Source organism: Melanerpes formicivorus, unplaced genomic scaffold (assembly GCF_026170545.1).
Source record: "Melanerpes formicivorus ecotype bairdi unplaced genomic scaffold, bMelFor1.0.p_v2 SCAF_8, whole genome shotgun sequence".
Taxonomy (NCBI): domain Eukaryota; kingdom Metazoa; phylum Chordata; class Aves; order Piciformes; family Picidae; genus Melanerpes; species Melanerpes formicivorus.
The window spans coordinates 13,015,786-13,031,345 of record NW_027142360.1 but is presented as its reverse complement, the minus strand read 5'-3'; the positions used below and the strand labels follow the sequence as shown (position 1 = coordinate 13,031,345).

Genomic DNA, 15,560 nt, shown 5'->3' with positions numbered 1-15,560 from the left:
CATAAGAGAGGAGGAGGAGTTGTTCTTGGTGTTTTGGGATTGTATTTAATCTTAACCCTTGAATCATGCTCACAAACTTCCAATACCTATTGACTTCAGAACAGAGATTTTTTTCAGTCCATGAGAGCAGAAGAGGGGGATTTTGTGGGTGACAGCACTGCAGGATTTGACCCTGGAGATCAAAAGCATCTCTGTTCTTAATGGAGGTACACAGTGCTCCTGATGGCTCTGGTGAATACCCTTTGGTGGAGTAAGAGGACAGATACTGAGAGCATCAGTGTCCTTCTGAGGAACAGGAAGTACAGAGTGTGGAGTGGGAGGTCCATTTGCTGCATGCAGCATGATCCCCTGCTGCTGGGGAACTGAGAGTGGTTTTGTGGAGTGGCAGGGGCTGAAAAATGAAGTTTGGCTGAAGGAGTTACATAAAGAACATACAACAAAATGTACATACTCCATATAAGCACCCCACTGGGAAGATTGGTGAGCTTTTACAGCTGTTGTGTTTATGTGTTTTTTCCATGGTAAGGCTCATGATTCTGCAGGACTCTGTGCTGCAGGACTGGAAGTAGGAGCTGCTAATGAAGAGGCTGTTGGGATTTAACCCTAGCAATTAAGCACCACACAGCAGCTCACTCCCTACCCCAACCAGTGGGATGGGGGGAGAGAATTGGAGAGAGAAAAAAAATAAGTAAAACTTGTGTGTTGAGATAAAGACAGATTAATAGGATAGAAAATGAAGATAAAACAATAGTAGTGGAATAGGCAAAACAAGTGATGCACAGTGCCCTTGCTTACCAGCCACTATGTGATGCTCAGCTAATCATGAAGTCATGGGGCCCCCAGCCAACTCCCCCTGTTTAGTATACAGGACATGAGGACATATGGTATGGAATATCCCTTCAGCTCATTTGAGTGAGCTGTCCTTGCTGTGTCCCCACACAGCTGCTTCTGCACTCCCAGCCTCCAATGCCGGGGCAGTATGAGATGCTAAGAAGTCCTTAGCAGTATAAACACTGCTTAGCAACAACTAAAACCACGAGTGTGATAGCAACGTTATGCTCATCCAAAATCCAAAACACAGCACTCGACCAGCTACTATGAAGAAAGTTAACTTTATTCCACCCAAAATCAGAACAGAGGCTCATGGATGCCACTTGCATGCATGTGGACATACATACTGTGTTCAGCAGCAGTGCCAGGAGCGTGGCAAACAGCAGTTAAGCTGGATCTGGATACTGTTTCAGAGCTTCACCTTTGCTGTAGAGGACTGGGGACCTGACGTTGTGCCCAAAAAATGCAGCCAACAGGCTTTGCTCTAGCTTTGCAGTGAAGTCAGTAATGGAGTGTTTCTTTGTAAATCTCTCAGCAGTTGTCCTGGCAATGAGAGATGGTGGGTTTTTTCCCAGGGTGAGCAGAAATGCCATTCCCTCCTAGACCTGGGGGTGTTTATGGGCAAGCAGAGACAGGGGAAGAGTGAGGAAGAAAAAAACCCAGGACTTTGTAGGGCCAAGTCCCTTAGCCCATATGGCTAGACAATGCGTACTTGGAAATGGTGGCTATTACGGGCTGTCAAAGCAGCAGTTACTCCGTTAGTATGACCTGTTGCTGCAAACTCTTTCAGCAAAAGCAACTTTTCAGGCACCTTGTGATATTGAAATGCAACCTGGTTCCCTGTGTCACTTTAACTTGGTGCATGTTAATTGTGTAACACTAATCGATTGCTCAGCCCTTGGGTGCCATTCTGTGCCTGGAGTGTGCGGGTGGCTTCCAAGCCCTGTGCCAGCCTGGCCTGCCGATGAGTCTTGTGCTGTCAGGAGTTTGCTTGTGATGAGGGTGAGCAGGAGGTGGCTTGTACCACACAAGTATGGTGTTGGTGTACCTATCTATTTTTAAAAACAGCTTTAAAATCTGAAGTTTACTTCCATGGTGACAAGCCTGTTGGAGAGGCAGGAGTGACACTTGGGGGCATATCACCTATCCTGGAGCAGGGTCCTGCTGACCTTGTGTGCTGAGTGCTGCCACCAGGCTGACCCCACATTGTGTTGCTCTACTGCCTGCCTTTCTGTCTTCCTCTTTCAGTCTGTGCCTGCCTGTTGGAGGAGGGAATTGGATTTTGGGAGTCATTTCTATCTGATTCAATAGCACCCAAATGTTTACAATGGCTTTCATCTACATATTCCCAAGTGTGGGGTCCAAGAGCCCCAGTTTACAGGGAGAGTAAGAAAAGGGCCTGTTTAGCGTGGCACATTGTCTTCAAGAGAGGTTCAAGCCATTCAGTGTCTGTTTCCATCTTCTTTTCCCTGCCAAAAACTTACTGAAAATGTACTTACTGTTATGGTGGAGCAAATGATCATTCTGACTCCACAAGCACCTTATTGCCAACACTTGCAGGGGAACAATTAAATTCTGCTGTAAACGGTTGTCATTGGCAACTACCTGGCCATTACCAGGATTTCTACAACTGCTAAACTGACCTATTCCTGTAAGTGTAAATCTTACATCTAAGTGTTTAAAAAATGTTCTTGAAGTGTAAAACCTGGCAAACTTGTAAGCCTGGGTTTAATTCTCCTGAGGAGTCTTAGTGACCTCAAAAGACCAAGGTCCCAGCATCATATTTCCCCAGTTATCACTATTCTGACTTCACTGTATTGAGGGTGTTTGGCCAGCTTTGTGCAGAAGAAGTTTTCTGTATACTTGCAGGTTGTTGCTAATATAGGGTCTCTGAAGGTGTCAATCCTTAAATCTCAAGCTTACAAAAGTATTGGCAGGAGTACCTATTTTAAAAGCAGATGTGAGAAAGACATCTGGCATTTACTTGTTTGGTTTTTTCTTCACTGAGAATCTATTCTTATATTCAATTTTGCATAAACTTTAAAGACTAAAGATAGTAGAGGGAGCAATTTACAGATTTGACCTGCTTGCTTGCAGCTGGCTGGCTGATCATGTGCTTTTGTTTGTCTGAACTGATGAATAAGGCACCTGGCCTGGAGAGGGCTCCAGGCTGTCACATGAAAAAGGAGGCTGCAGCCTGGGTACTGATGAGCCACATCAGTTGTGTTGCCACTTCTCTCACAGCAGGTTTTTGAGACAACTGGAGAGTAGCTGTGGAGAAGCACAGTGCGTAGTTGTGAAGTGGAAAATGCTTCCTGGAAGGAAATGAAGAAGCTGGGAGAGGAGGCTGAGAAACAGGGCAGGTGGATAAAGGAGAGCTCTTGCTGCACATCAGGGCCTTCTGAGGCACAGGTTTGCTCCTGACAGTTGTAAATGGTTAGGGGGAAAAAGCTGGTATGGCTGGTGCATGTCTGTCTTCAGTTCTCTAGTCTCTGCAGCCTTGTGGAAAGAAAGGGCTGTGGGTCAGACAGGAGTATGGCAAGAATTGAGTTTTAGCAGGGACTATGATTAGCCTCCTGTGTGACTTGAGATGCGAGTATGGGGTCCTTCCTTGCCCTCTTATGCTTCATCATGTGTAAAGTAGGCACAAACCTTAGGACAGCAGCTGCCCTTGGTTTGGATGTGTGAGATCTGTAGGTGAGACTGAAGTAAAAGTGCAATGGGAATACAAAGGCATCCTCTGGGATCAGCACAAGTGATAGGGGGTGATTTGCAGTGGGCATGTGTTTGGGTTTTGTGTGTATGTTTTAGTTCATGAGCCTGGCAGGGCTCAGAGAGTGAAAAGTCATTTGTATAGTTTCTGTCCTCAAATTATGGCCAGGTGGCTGCTTGCGTTCCTTTCCCAGCCCCCTAAGGGCTCTGCTTTCGAGAGTAGTTTTGGTCCCCACCTGCCCCTCCTGTTCTGCTTTCCTGCTCAGGAATGCTTTGAAGTTACTGTTGGATTTGAAGCAGCTTGTCTTGGCTAAAGGTTTGACAGGCTGATTTCAGAAATGGTATGTTTCTATTTTATGCTTAGTTGTGCCAAAACTGATGCTAGCCTCAGAATACAAGCTGTATTATTACTGGATTTTTTGCTGCTGAGGATATGTTTTATTGTAATGTGTTTTCAACCCCCGAATTTACCTTTTAAGCTTCAACTCCGTGGTTTGAAAAAGAAAAAAACCTAACCAAACAAGAACCCCAAAACAAACAAAAGCCTAAAAATCACTGTATGTGGCTCCCACTTCTCTAGGTCAAATAGCCATTTAACAATAACTCTAGCCCTCATCTCAGGCAACACTTTGTACAGGAACATACTTGCTTATGTATGGAGTACATTAGCTATAATTGGTGCCATGTGCTGTTTCTGTATGAAGACACCTGTGGGCTTGAGGCTCAGGTGCTCTTCATGCAGTGTATACATAAGTCATAATATATTTATTTTTTATAGTAGGCTATCTTGGATCCAAGCTAGAGGAGGGTAGATTTAGATCAGATGTTAGGAAGAAGTTCTTTACCATAAAGCTGGTGAGACACTGGAACAGGTTGCCCACAGAGGTGGTGGAAGCCACATGCCTGGATGTTTTTAAAGCCAGGCTGAATGTAGCAACCTGATCTAGTGAAGGGTGTCCCTGCCTGTGGCAGGGGGGTTGGAACTTGAGGTCCCTTCCAGTCCTGACAAATCTGTGATGTTGCATATCCTAATTTTATTTCTTTTAATATAGGCTCTGCACTGAGGGATGCATTGTCCTGCTTCTGCCTCCAAATCCTGAATCTATGAAATGTGAACAATGAAAATGAAACCTCCTCTGCCCTAACTTTTAAAGAAATGGAACTGGAACAAAAAAAAGTGTACTTGTGTTTTGAAAAGATGCTGTCAAAGCCATACTGATGTTTTTTGGAGCTTTTTTCCTGTGTGGGTTTTTTTCTTTTCATGTATCCAGGAAATGAGGAGAAAGGTATTTGGTGCTGATAGCCTGTATTTGGTGATTTTTGATGTGGAAGGGTAGCAGTCAGTCCTTATTAGCATCTGCAGCTTTTAAAGGACGAGAAAACTTTTGAACTTCTTATATGTCCAAGGTCTAAATCAGTAGATCACTGTGAATCAATCCTGTAACTTCTGCTTGGGCAGCAGTGTGTCTCAATATCAATTTTGGTTTAGAGATGGGCATTTTGGTGCTTACTTACTATTACTGTTAATAATTAACAACTTTATGTGCAGTCAGACCTCCTTTAGCTTCTAGTTTCTCACATCCTTATGGCCTTTTTTTCTACCTGGAGTGAAGAGCCACCTGCTCTTGGATACCTCTTTCCCCAGGTGTTTGTAGGCTGTGGTTAAGTTCCCTCTTGATTCTTGCTTGGATATAGCTTAAAAGAACTTCACTTCCTAGGTGTTTCCCTGTAAGGAGGATCTTCTGAGCATTCAGCTATTGCAGTTCCTTTCTAAGCAAAGGGACAGTTGCATTTCCTTTTTAAAACTGTCAAGTATCCCCAGGAGCTGATTTCCCAGGAAGAATTTCCCTAAAGATGCATATTAGGGAATATTCCTCCCAGTTCTAGTCCTACTGTTTCTGAAACCAGTGAGCTTACTCTCTCTGTAGTGTTGCACTGGGAATTCATGCTCTCTTAGTTATGCACTGTGAGCATCAACTCCTTTAAATGTGTGTTGAGGCCTGATTGCTGCCATACTGCATATATGCCTTCACAACATCTGTGGGGATGTGGGGAGAAAAATTCAGATGGGTGACAGAGAATGGTTTTATTTGGACACAATGGTTCTGTGGATAATTTTCACATAGATTTAAAAAAAACATCTATCATAGACTCACAGAATTGTCAGGGTTGGAAGGGACTTCAAGGATCATCTAGTTCCAATTCCCCCTGCCATGGGCAGGGACACCTCACACTAGATCACGTTGCTCAGAGCCGCATCCAGCCTGGCCTTAAAAACCTCCAAGGATGAGGCTTCTATCACCTCCCTGGGCAACCTGTTCCAGTGTCTCACCACCCTCATGGTGAAGAACTTCTTCCTGACATCCAGTCTGAATCTACCCAATTCTATGTTTTGTTCCATTTCCTCCTAGTCCTATCATTGCCTGACACCCCAGAAAGTCCCTCGCCAGCTTTCACCAGGCCCTATTAAGATACTGGAAAGCCACAATAAGGTCTCCTCAGATCCTTCTCTTCTCCAGACTGAATAGCCCCAACTCTCTCAGTCTGTCCTCAGAGAAGAGGTGCTCCAGCCCTTTGATCTCTCGGCATGCTCCAGCACATCCAGATCCTTCCTGTAATAGGGGCTCCAGAACTGGACACAGTACTCCAGGTGGTGTCTCACCAGAGCAGGGGGGGGAGAATCAACCTCAACCTGCTGGCTGTGCTTCTCTTGATGCAGCCCAGGATGTGATTTGCTTTCTGGGCTGCAAGTGCACACTGGTGACTCATATTGAGCTTCTCATCCCCCAGCACCCCCAAGTCCTTTTCTTCAGGGCTGCTCTCGAGCCAGTCACTGCCCAGCCTGTATAAGTGCTTGGGATTGCCCTGACCCAGATGCAGGATCTGGCATTTGGTCTTGTTGAAACTCATGAGGTTGGCATGAGCTCACCTCTCCAGCCTGTCAAGGTCATTCTGGATGGATCCCTTCCCTCCAGCGTGTCTGCTGCGCCACACAGCTTGGTTTTGTCAGCAAACTTGCTGAGGGTGCACTCAATGCCACTGTTCATAGTTCAATAGTAGCAAGCTTTAAGGCTGCAAGTCAAAGCTGCCACCTCGGTCTGTGCCTCACTCCCATGTATATAAACAGTGATGCTATTAAAAACCATTTTTACATCTAAGTGAAATTAAAAAAATTAAGGACTGTATCCCAGCTGACAGCTACTCTTGGTTAAAGTCTTAGTTTGAAGGGAGGTTAAAGCAGAACCTGTAACCATCTCCTGGCTGGTCTAATATGACCAGATGATTCTTATTGAAAACTGTCAAATTCTCCATAGGAAAGAGGGTACTGACCCTGATTGTTTAGGTATATAAGGGACAATGTGTCCTTGTTTCTGTCTAAGAAACTTTGACAGCGATACAAATAATCTGTGGGTCTTAGATGCACTCTGTGACTGCTCAGAGGTGAGATGCCAGTATGACTGGCGATCCTTTGTTAGGAGAAAGGCTGCTTCTGCTGTGTGTTGTGATTACTATGTATTGCTGCCATTCATCTTTGCCCATTTATTTGATTTTCTCTTCCTGGCACTGTAAAAAGGACCCCAATGTTTGGTAGTCAAACAGTATCTCCTTTGTCAAGGCTGTTTCGAGGGCTTCGGTTTCATTATTTGTGGTGGGAGTGTGTGCACACGCTGGGAGGGGGAAATGCCATCTGGAAAATCTGTAAGAGAAACTGTTTGTCGATGAATGTGGGCTCTCACCTCACAGAGGGGAGGAGGGGTAGCAGCAGCGGCGTTGGAGTTCAGCATTTCAGGCATGATGAACAAGGCTTGTGTCTATCAGGAGGTGTTACATGAGCCCAGAGCTGGGCACCGGGGGAAGACAAGGAAGCAATTATTCCTCTAGAAAGGCCCAACCTGCCTTTGGGAGGCCAGAAAGGCTCAGACTGCTGAGCTGAGGGTGCTGAACTTCCCTGCAAGCAGCATGTGCAGCAGCATGCCCAGAGTCTCTACCTCAGCAGAGGCCTTTGTGGTGGGGTCTTTCTGTGGATAAAGAGCGAGCAGCCATTTCCCCCACAAACAAATTCTGAGCCTCTTCCAAGAGGTATTTTTTCTGTGCGGTTACCTGGCTCCTGGTTTGCAACTGTATTTCTGTGTTACACAGCTAGTGGGCATCCTTGGATCCTGCTGCTAGCTGTATAGGAGCAGCAACTTCAGAAGCAGGGTGCAGGCAAGGACTGAATGCTTGTCCAAACTACAGCTGTTGCGAATGTGGGCCCTTGGTGCAAGCTTAAGCACCCCCACTTTTGATCTTTTCCACTTTCCTTGAGCTGCCTTCTCATGATGTTATATAGAACAAGGAAAGAAGTAAAATGTTGCAGTTCTTCACAGAAGTATGGGTATCCTAGAAAACTGCACATGGTGTTGTTAAGAGACTATATTTATATTTTTTTCCAATATCTCTATATAAATACAGGTATATTCCAAAGTATTTTTAAGCAAACACATAAGCAGTATGTATTACTCCTGCCATGTACAAACACAACCCTTCTCGGTTGTGTGTTTGTCACGTACGCCTAAAGCACACATACCAGTTACTGCTACAGCTCTGCTGCTTAGAGGAACACTGAAATCCATTTCTGTTGAAAGCTACCATCATGATGTAAGTGGTGTGGATCATAGACATAAGTTAACCTGGGCGTGTTGTGCACCCAAAGCCAAGCACTTGCGCCTAACTCAGTCGTCGTAATGGCTTTTAAAGATTTCTTGCCTTCATAGAATCAATAAGGTTGGAAAAGACCTCGAGGATCATCAAGTCCAACCTATCACCCAAGACCTCATGACTACTAGCCTGTGGCACCAAGTGGCACCTTTCATTGTGTGAAAGGTTACATGGCCTTTTTCCTTTTGGGTGTAGTGATCCAGAGAAAAAGTGAAAAGGGAGAGCCCACTTGTGTTATGCTGAGTAGATCCTTCCAAGCATTGCCCATCTGAACTGCAGATGATGGAACCTGGGCTAAGATTAGGGCCTTTGAAATCAAGACCAGGGACAGAAAGAGTTTGCTTCTTGGACACTTTGCTGTAGTTGCAGTGCTTATGCTTGCAGTACTGAGGGAATTATCTTCTGTTTTGAGCTTTTTCCCTTGCATTATCACTTAGACAACATCTTATAACGTGTTGCATGTCAGATCTGGGATCAAGCTGGACTTGTGATGAGTGAGAGCGTGGCTCAGTATGTTGAACTACCTTACATTGGAACTTTAGGTGGCTCCTGTCTTTGTTTTCTTAAGAGGGGAAGTTGCATGCTAAACAAGAGTCTTCAGGAAAGGTGGGACAGGCTTCATGACAGAAACAGCACACCAAATGTTTTCAAAGAAATGTCATTTTAATCTAGAGTTGCTGTGATGAATGGGTTTTTTGGACACCTGATTTCAAACTCTGACATTTTAGCTTGCAGAAATGGTAGATGCTTACAGCTGCACCTGAAGACTCAATGCTTACTGTATTTTGATGAAACAAAACAACAGTGCTAAATCATCTGGAAAATGCTATCCCAGTTGTCTCCAGCTGGCCATTTAAAACTACTAGATAATTTTTGGCCTTTATCTCTCCATGCCTCGTTTGAATTTTCAGGACAGCTGTGGAAATCAATTCAAGTTGCTGAAGCATTTTCCTAGGAAGGAATTAAAGAGCTCTGTGGGAACAGAATTTGAATTATATTTGGTAAAGGAGCAACAAATCTGTACATGAGACGGTGAGAATAACAAAACCATAGATAACAAAACGTGGAGTAACTCCTCAGTTAGAGAAGCATTCTGCTTATTAAGGCACAGGTTCTGTGGAGAAATTGTTGGATCACACTATTAAAACATGATTATTTTTTAGGTGTGTATCATGTGCAAAAGTAGACCAAATTAAACTTTCATAGGTGTTTCTTAATAGCTGGGTGCTCTGCAACCTTAATGCTGAGTAAACGTTTTCTGTGGAGTTTAGCACAGTGCTGGTGCATTGCAGTTAGAAGCATTGACTGGGATTTTGCTACAAGTAGTGTGTCAAAAGAAAGTAACAACATTGATGATGATGATAGTGAATGAGTAACAGCAGCTTGGAAAAAGTGGGGAGTGTCAAGGTGGGATTTGACTAGCGTGTTGCTCCATGCTTTCCTTTCATAGTTTCATTCAGGGTTGGAAGGGACCACAAGGATCATCTAGTTCCAACCCCCCTGACACCCCACACTAGATCAGGCTGGACAGAGCCTCATCCAGCCTGCTCTTAAACACCCCCAGGGACGGGGCCTCGACCACCTCCCTGGACAACACATTCCAGGGTTTCACCACTCTCATGGTGAAGAACCTCCTCCTCACATCCAGCCTGAATCTCCCCACCTCCAGCTTCATTCCATTCCCCCTAGTCCTATCACTACCTGATATCCTGAGAATGGGGTTGTTCATCTGGAATGACAGCTGTTACCATGCATCATAAGAGGCAGCATCAAAAAAGTGTTAGATGCAGTTCTTCAAAGTTATCTCAGTGTTAAATGCAGCGTGTTGCTGTTGCTAAAAAGCATTCTTAACCCTACAAACTGGTTGGACTGGCTTTAAAGCCTAGAATAACTCCAATCAGTTTGTGCAGATCTAAGTGGTGGTGGCAGGGATGTCAGGTTCATAGGCAAAGTCAGATTTTTGAGGAGTAAAATGACCAGCTGAAGGTCAGCATATCTTCTTGTCTTACAGCAGCTGAATCCTCCTGATGAGTCTGGGGATTACAGGTGATAAACATCACAAAGTGCAGCCTTAGAGGGCATGCCCTGTTTTGCTGGCCACCCATGGCTGGATTTCTCTTCTACTTGCATGATGATGCAAGTCTCAGAAAGTTCAGGGTTAATTACTTGCTTCACTGATGGGTCTCATTTATATGTAGCTTTTCTTCCTAAAGGGAGCCTCAAGTAGATTACAGCTCGGTAATTGCACTGTCACTGCGTAGTTCAACCCAGAGGTGTGAGACACAGCAAGCAGAGACTGTGCAATGTAATGTGATGGAGGTTTTGCAGAATTTATCCAAACAAGCATTTGAAAGTTGCATTTGCCAAGGGATTCTGGATTTCCAGGCAAAGATACCACTTTAAGTCTCTTATCCAAACGATCACACACACTAAACTAGAGGGAGTCCTGGGATCCACTGAATATTTCATTGCAGTCAGCAGGGAGGGAGCTGCGTTCTTGTGTTTGAGTTGAGAACCTCAGGGAGGGTTAAAAGAGAGCAATGTTCACTCTCCTGAGTTAGTATTTTTACAGTGCCATTTCTATTTATGTATTTCTGCATTTCCCAGAAAGCTTTGGGAGTAAGCTCTCCAGAAACTTAAATATGGTGTTTAGCCCTTGCTGTACTGTTACTTCTCTTGGCAGAGCTGAGCTCGCTGTTCTTCAGCTTCTGATTACAGGATACTTATTTTTCATTTTTAATTCCTTGGTGTGTCTTTACTTAAATTATCTCCTTCCTTGCCAGAGAGGTTAGGTCCCACCACAAAGTAATTACTAGCATTGGAGATGTACACGCTCCTCCCTTCTTCTAGTCACCCAGCTTCTGTCCAGTGCCTCTGTGCACTGTGTGTGGTCTTACTAGCACGGGCAGACAGCACAAAGGCTGTACCTGCTCTTGGTGTTATGAGCTGTTTGCAGCTGAACTCAGTTGACATTTCACCAACCTGGTATGCTCAGATGTGTAAGGGTCTTGTGTCAGCCTTGCAAACTGCTGGTGGCAGAACCACAGCAGCATGGCTGCCTCCCATGGTGCTGATGTAGCATGCAGTTAATTCAAAGCTCTAGTGCTGTTCACTAGCCATATGGTGTATATGCTTGCTCTCTGCTTCAGTTCTGTTTATGCAGTAAATAGTCTGTATGAAGGCAGGAGAAAGCTTTGAAAGATTCATCTTATGTATATTTGGCCTTGGATTCCAACTGCTTGATATAATGGACGTGCTTCTCACCGCGGCAGAGGACTGTGTTGTATGCTGTTGGGATGCAGGGTATGGAGAAAAGAACCTCTATGACTGAACACTAGCAGTAGGGATGGCAATTTTTTGAAGGAAGAATTGCAACTGACATGTGTTTTTTTTTTTTAATCTCTTATTTTTAAGCAGAGTTGTTAATAGCTTTATGGAATAGTTTTAAAGGTTGAGTCCTTCCAAGTTCTTGATTGTCTCTCATACCTTATGTGAGAAACTGGTTATAATATTTGGCTTTCGCACTTACACCTGGGAGAGTAAGTCCCTTCTCAGCAAGCCAAACAGTGGCTGCTTCATGAACAAAAATGGAGAGCTACCAACTTATCACACCAACATTCCAGTTCTTGACAGTGCAACCTGTTAGCTTCATCCAGTGAAAAGCTGCATGACTTTCTCCTGATTAGAGAGCTTGCAGTAATTTGGGCTGGGGGGCATGTAACAACACATGATGCTTTTTTCATAGCTGCCAGTCTGTGCTGTCCACTTCCAGAGACTCTGAGGAGGAAATTATCACGATCACCGTGACACTGATGGTCCTGTGAAGTCATCAAAGCCTTTATTATCTTTTATACTTACTAAATGAATCTTTGGAGGGGAAAATTTGAAGTTGAGTGTGTGAAAAATCCTTTGTTCTTAAAAGTATAATATCACTACTCCAGCTCTTTGGTGATTGCAAGCAGCAGAAGGAGCAGAGGTCTACAAGGTTGAATAAAACTGAGTTAGCAGGCATTAGTGTGTGTAGGACATGGCTCCCTGGCTGCTTTACCCAATGGCTTGTTCAGTCTTGTTCTGCTATGAGTTAGCAGCTTTCGGCAATGTGCAGTGATTAGTGCTCTGTGTCTTTCCTCGCTGCTATTCTGTGTATCCTGGGGCTAGGATTAGATTACAGCCCTGAAATGGCAGGCTTGTCTGCACTGACTGAGAGCTGAATAGTAAGGGCAGAGTTTTGTTGATAGACAGAAATGCCTTCTGTGTTTGTTTCCCTTCTCTGGAGGAGGGATGACATTATTTTCGTTTGTAGTCTTTCTGTCTCTGACCTAAACATGTGGTGTCCAATTTCCTTCCCTGGCAGGTGACCTGGAAAATGAGGAATGGTGTCTGGGTACAGAGCTGACTCCAGCAACAATAAAGACTGAGCCAGCGTTGTGTGAGACATCAGGCCTGGCCCCCTCAGTCAGTCTCACTGTCACGGCCATGTCCCTGGATGAGGAGCAACCTGAGCTACAGCCAGATGCCCTGGTACTTGCAGATTTTCTGCCCTACTCTCTGCACAATTAGCTACAGATTCTCCTAAGGCTGCATACCAATGTAGCCTCCTTGGTGCCAAAGCTTGTCAGTTCAGGGTGCACAGTGCAGTCTGCTTTAATGGTTCTTAATGCTTGCTGCTGTAAGAGCTTGAGTTTCAAAACGCTCATCTGCATCTCACGGTGTAATGGCTGGGTACACAACCTTCTCTTCTCTGCTAGCCCCAAAGCCTGGGGCTTATGTGTTTTTAAAAATATATTTAAACAGCTTCTAATGAACCAGTCCCTCTTGAACTGATTGTTGAGCCTGTAACGAGCTAAGTGTCCTCTATAATAACTTGCTTTATTGCTGCTGTGCCTTCCCATAATCATAGCAAGACTCCTTGTTTGAAAGGACTGGAGAGTTTCCCTGTTTGCCTGCTAAGTCACTTTTGCCAGGGCTGTGCAGGTTTGACATTTGAGTTGCTGCTGCTTCCACACCAACTTGCCTTGTAAAGAGCATTTTTGATACCTTTCTCACCACAGCTGGAGCAGCTAGTGGGCATTCCCAAGGGCTTAATTTGGCTGTGGTTGAATTAAGGAGAGTGAACTGCAGCAGTTGATGGCTCACTAGGGTCCCCTGTCAGTGGAGGAAGAAGCATGAGTGTTCTCAGTCCCCAGGGTGAGATGCCAGTCCAGGTGAGACTGGCCTGAAAAACAAGTGTTTCCACTTGGATGTGGATCAGAAATTCATGCAACAGAAATTTTGTGAGAAACTGAAAAGAATAAAACAAGTTTGCCATCATCTTCTAGTCTGAATGTGCTGTCCCCTGGACATAGTCCTGCTGTAGCTTGGGATACCATGATTTGCAGAGTATATTGAGACTACCTGATGGCTCATTACCATTGTATGGATTAGTTACTGGGGTTATTCGGAGCGCTTTCGGCTGCATTGAGCAGGCTGCTGTGCCAGACTGACTTTCTCAAGCCTGAGACTGTGATATACAGGCAAGCTCTGGACAACAGCTTAGCATCCTGGTGCCCCAGGCCTGGAAACAGGGCAAGCCAGAGGTTTTCCAAACTTTTGTCAGCCATGACTGCCTCCTTTCCAGTATTCTCCAGACTATGAAATGAACTGGCACCTCGCTCTTGCTCCTAGATGACAATGGTTTTTGAACAGGCTGTCCCCCACTGCCAGCAGTGTTTCTGGTTCTGCTCAAACAGACTGTGCAGTCCGGCAAATCCTAGCGGCAGCTCTGTTGCTAAGAGAAGTAATTTGAGTGGGTTGCATGCTAGCTTTCAGTCTGAAATGTCATCTTTGAGGTGTAATCTTTTATTTAGCTAAATATAGTAGTAAGAAAAGCCATAGTGGGAGTAGTCAGAGCAGTATTCTCTGTAGCCTGGTTTAGCAAATTGTGTGAAGGAGTTAAAGCTTTGCCTGTAGCAGAGCAAGAGGAGAGGGAACCTCTCCATTTATGGAGAAGAGAATTCATCCATGTATCCTTCTATTAAGACTTTTGGGGTTTCATGCTGTTAACTTCTCTTTTCTAGATGAAACCACTGAACCAGAAAGTTCTTCCAGAGATTAAATTGGAGCCCCATGAAGTGGACCAGTTCCTGAATCTCTCGTCTAAGGAAGGTCTGTTAATTACCAATACAAAATGCAGGGAGAGATGACCAGAATCAATGTACTTTACTCTGATTAAGTATTTGGCTTCCTCATTCACTATGTTAATCTTTAAGCTGAAGCTGTTGCCTTCTAGGGATTCAGCTGAGGCTGCTGGAGAGTCAGCCTCTCTCTGACCCATTTATGTGGTTTTTTCCTTCCTTTTTTGTTTTGTTTTGTTTGTTCTTTGTTTTTTCCCCCTTGCTTATCACAAAGAAAATTATCTCTTTTTGTCTGTAGCATAATAACAATGGTACAGTTGCTGAAGGGAGCCTGAATCCTTAAAGTACAGGATTATTTAGGTCAGAAGAGTAGTCAGTTTGAGAGGACTTAAATAAGGTATAGAAAACATAAAGAATGTAAGTGGAAACTTTAGTACTTTAACCTTTGACATAAAGGCAAAGATGTGAGTTTAGATGAAGTTAGAAGTTTGGTGCATCTGTTTATAATATATCAGTTAAAGATTCCTTTGCACTACTCTCTAAATGAGGAATGAGGTGCCTTTAAACATAGTTTTGTGGCGCATAATCTGCTAAACCCAGAAAAATTAGGAGGAGCCAAATCTATGGGCTGAAATTTGAGCAGATAACTGCATCTCAATCAGGAACACTTGATACTCTGTAGGTAAGTAGCTCTGTTCTAGAGAGAGAAACAAGTGATGTAGTAGGTGGGAAAAAAGGAGGTTATATCTCAGCCCAGGGCACAGATTTGATTGCACAGTTTGTGGATTAAGGACCTTGCTGGCTTTCAAGAGTATGTCTTCTGCTGGCAACTGCTAGTGTTAAGATGCTAGACAGAAAACTAGACAGAAAGAGCTCGTGTCTGTCTCTTTTTTTCTGTTGTTACTATTTTTCTTCCTTCATCCCCCACCTCCTATTTGATCTTTCAGCTGAAATGTGCAAAGTATAACAGAAGTGGGAGGTGGCAAATTCAGCCCTGTATCTTCCTACTCTAAATTTTCATTGCCATAAATTTATGACTTAGTTACAGCAGTTTTGGACATCTGCTAAATTGTCCATGTAATATAAGTAGGTGAGACATTACCCAGATTCTCTTGATCCAGACCCATTTGGTCATAAGCAGCACTTTGCTTGCCAATTCTAGCACAGGTTCTTTTGGTTACAAGTACAGCAGAAGTTAGGTTATGG

At 44.2% G+C, this 15,560-nt stretch overlaps 1 protein-coding gene across 1 annotated transcript in view; it reads left to right on the top strand.

Moving 5' to 3' along the window:
* CREB3L2 (cAMP responsive element binding protein 3 like 2) overlaps nucleotides 1-15,560 on the top strand; it is an 85,637-nt gene that overhangs the window by 50,423 nt on the left and 19,654 nt on the right. The window contains exons 3-4 of the mRNA XM_068142175.1: nucleotides 12,596-12,762; nucleotides 14,298-14,385. Of these exons, the coding sequence (XP_067998276.1) occupies nucleotides 12,596-12,762; nucleotides 14,298-14,385 (255 nt within the window). The remainder of the gene's footprint in view (nucleotides 1-12,595; nucleotides 12,763-14,297; nucleotides 14,386-15,560) is intronic.